We start from the raw sequence: 2,846 nt of genomic DNA on the forward strand, positions 1-2,846 counted from the left end.
CCCCCCCCCCCCCCCCCCCCCGAGCTCCCACAGCCCCGAAAACTCGGATCGCAACTTTGGAAGGCCTCTCCTTCTCACGGTTCTGAAAATTCTTTGTCCCACTGGAGCCAAACCCAGCCCTTGGCCGGGCATCCGGCCATCCGCAGACAGCCCTTTCCATAGGAGGCCGGGAAGCACGTGGACTTTATTGATTTTCCTCTTGCCTTTTTTGTTGGGTTTGACTCAGAAAGGACAGCTAACTTGTGACACGGCTAGGCTGCAGGCTTACCCCCAGCGGTTTTTAGAGACCAAGGCATTACTCAAGAAATAGCTCCCCTAAACACAAACATACCCCACCAGGGGCCTACCCCGTTTATTCAGTCTTTAAAATAAAAGGGTCAGGATGAGCCCGCTGGGGCTGACACTCCAGATCGTCGCGGCTGCTCCTCTCTCTCCCTGACCCTGGTGAAGCCGTGGGAAAAAAAAAATAATAATAATAATAAAGTTGAAATCAAGGTGCCAGGAGTTTTCAACAAGTCTGCCCCAACCTGGCGATGTGCTCGCGCCTGGGGCCTGGCCCGTGGGCCGATTCGGAGCCAGACCCCGACCGGGCGGCGAACGCGTTCAGTCCTATTACAACAAGGCCACGCCGGACAGACTCCAGCGTGAGCTCGAAGAACACGCACGGCCGGCCCCGAATCTCCTCTCCCCCGCGCAGAGAACAAAAACAACGGCTCTCTCGGCAAAACAAACACGAGCTGCTGCTTTGGGAAAAGCAGACTCGGCCGCGGACCGGTTTCTGGCCAAAAAGATTCGCCCGCCGACCCCCGCGCGCGGGCGCCGGCGGGGCAGGACGGGCTGGGCGGGGGTGCCGGGCGCCCCGGGCCCGCGGCCGCCCCGGCGCTTCCTCCTCGCGCTCGCCCCCATCTTTCTTCCTCGCCGAGAGCCCTCGCTCCAGGCAGCCCAAAGCGCTAAATTTAAACGGCTCGCGCTCTGCAAACTCCGCAGACTCGAGGGCGCCGGGCCTGGGAGGCGGGGAGCGAGCGAGCGAGCCAGCCAGCCAGCCAGCCAGCCAGCCGGGGAGGGAGGCGGGAGGGAGGCCCGGCGCGGGCAGGGGCGCGGGGGCCGGCGCAGCGCCGCCCGGGGCGCGCGGGGAGGAGACGGAGACGGCGGCGGCCCGCTCGGTGCCTGCACAATGGAGCTCGCGCTCTCCCCTCCGCCGCCGGCATCGCGGCCCCGGCGCGCGGGAAGCCGCTTTCATGTGACTTGCACAAAACGAAATGGCTTCTGGGGCCGGCCCCGAGCCCCCCTCCCGGGAGCCGAGCGCCGCGGCGGGGCCGGCCCGCCGCTCCGCCGCCCGGCCCCGGGGCGCCCCGCCGCCTCCAGGCTGCCGCCGCCGCCGCCACCGCGCCAGGTGGGCGACAGGCGCGAGCGCACCTGGGCAGCGGCCGCGGCCCCCGCCTCGCGCAGGTGACCCGGCTCGCGCGCCGCCCGCCGCTCCAACTCCCGGGCCCGCGGCCGGCCCGCGGCGCGGCGCCCGCCGGCTTTTTGTATGCGCTCCGGGGGTCTGGGGCGGCCGCGGCGCCGGGCGGGCGGGCGAGCGAGCGAGCAGGCGCCTCCGCTTACCATTTGCGCACTTTCTCGATAGCCGCCATGACCCTCTTGATATCATCTTTGGCGCGGCTCCTGGTCTCGGCTCGAACCGACCTGCCCGACATGGTTCTGGCGGGGAGAGAGAGGCTGGGGGAGCGCGCCCGCCGGGTCCTGCTCGCGCTCCGCGGCGGCCACACTCGCGCCCGCCCGCCCGCTCACTCACTCACACACTCACACACACACTCTCTCACACACTCACACACACTCACACACATACACACAAAGCCGGAGCCGCCGCGCGCCCGGGGCCCAGTGCGCAAGCGCCGGGCGCCAGCTGCACCGAGCAGGGGGAGCAGCGCCGCCGCGGCCGCCAGCAGTGCGGCCTCCGGGCGCCGCCGGCCAGCGCCGCGGGCCTCCCCCGCCCGCCCAGCGAGGCGCCCGCGACCCCCCGCTCCCCGGGGGGGGTGGGGAGGACCGGCGACCCCCGGCTCCCGGCGCGCGGGTGGGGGGTGGGGGGCGGCGGGGCGCGGGGACACTCACTCGGAGGCCGCAGGTGGCGCGGGGTCCCCCGGGGAGGGGGCGCCGGCGGGGGGGCCGGCCGGCCGTAGAGGGGGCGCATTCCTCGGGAGCCAGTTCGGCGGCTGGTCCGCTGCCCCGGGTGTGTGGCAGCGGGTGCAATAATGCAAGTTTCCTGTGGGGCTCCCGACTTCTCGGAGTTGAAGGCGGCGATTCGGGATGCGAGGTGCTCTTGGAAAGAGTTAGGAAGCACGGATCTCTGCCGGCCCTCTGCCCTGTGCAAACACGCGAGCTAGGACGTCGCTTGCCTTCCCCCCCTCCTTTTGGAAAACTAGAATCGGAGGAAAGGGGCCAGGTGCGAGGCGACCACGAGACATTCGACCTTGCCTATTAAATAGCTTTCTGCGAAGGAACAGCTCAAGGATTATCAGCATTTCAACTGGGGCTCTTGCTTTCCCTCTGGGGTTGCTGTCAGAAAAGCCCGATTTAAACTGAAGCTACTCCTGCCTGGAAGTCCCAGGCTCAGACCAGGTGCTGCTACCCCGCAGATGGCCCTAGCAGGTGAAACGGGCTGGGTGGCCTACAAGGAGAACTTCTGAGGTGGTTTCTTCCCCCATCGTGCCTCAGGACAGCTCTGTGGAAGACTCTGCAATTATCCGGATAACCCAGGTGGCCACGTCTTTGTGTTCAGCTGCCACTACACGGACTTGACCAGAGCTTCTTCCGGCCCAGATGGTGGCTAGGGGCAAGTGAGAGTG

At 67.8% G+C, this 2,846-nt stretch overlaps 1 protein-coding gene across 2 annotated transcripts in view; it reads right to left on the minus strand.

Annotated features, from left to right (window-relative positions):
* The window catches only part of BCL7A (BAF chromatin remodeling complex subunit BCL7A), a 27,870-nt gene extending 25,985 nt beyond the window's left edge, over window positions 1-1,885 (minus strand). The window contains exon 1 of one of the 2 annotated variants that reach the window (XM_059408348.1): window positions 1,606-1,885. In XM_059408348.1, the coding sequence (XP_059264331.1) occupies window positions 1,606-1,697 (92 nt within the window). In that variant the 5' untranslated portion in view covers window positions 1,698-1,885. The remainder of the gene's footprint in view (window positions 1-1,605) is intronic. The other variant, XM_059408349.1, reaches the window with a different exon arrangement.
* Between the last annotated feature and the right edge of the window lie 961 nt (window positions 1,886-2,846).

This window comes from Mustela nigripes, chromosome 8 (genome assembly GCF_022355385.1).
Source record: "Mustela nigripes isolate SB6536 chromosome 8, MUSNIG.SB6536, whole genome shotgun sequence".
In the NCBI taxonomy this organism is placed as follows: Eukaryota; Metazoa; Chordata; class Mammalia; order Carnivora; family Mustelidae; genus Mustela; species Mustela nigripes.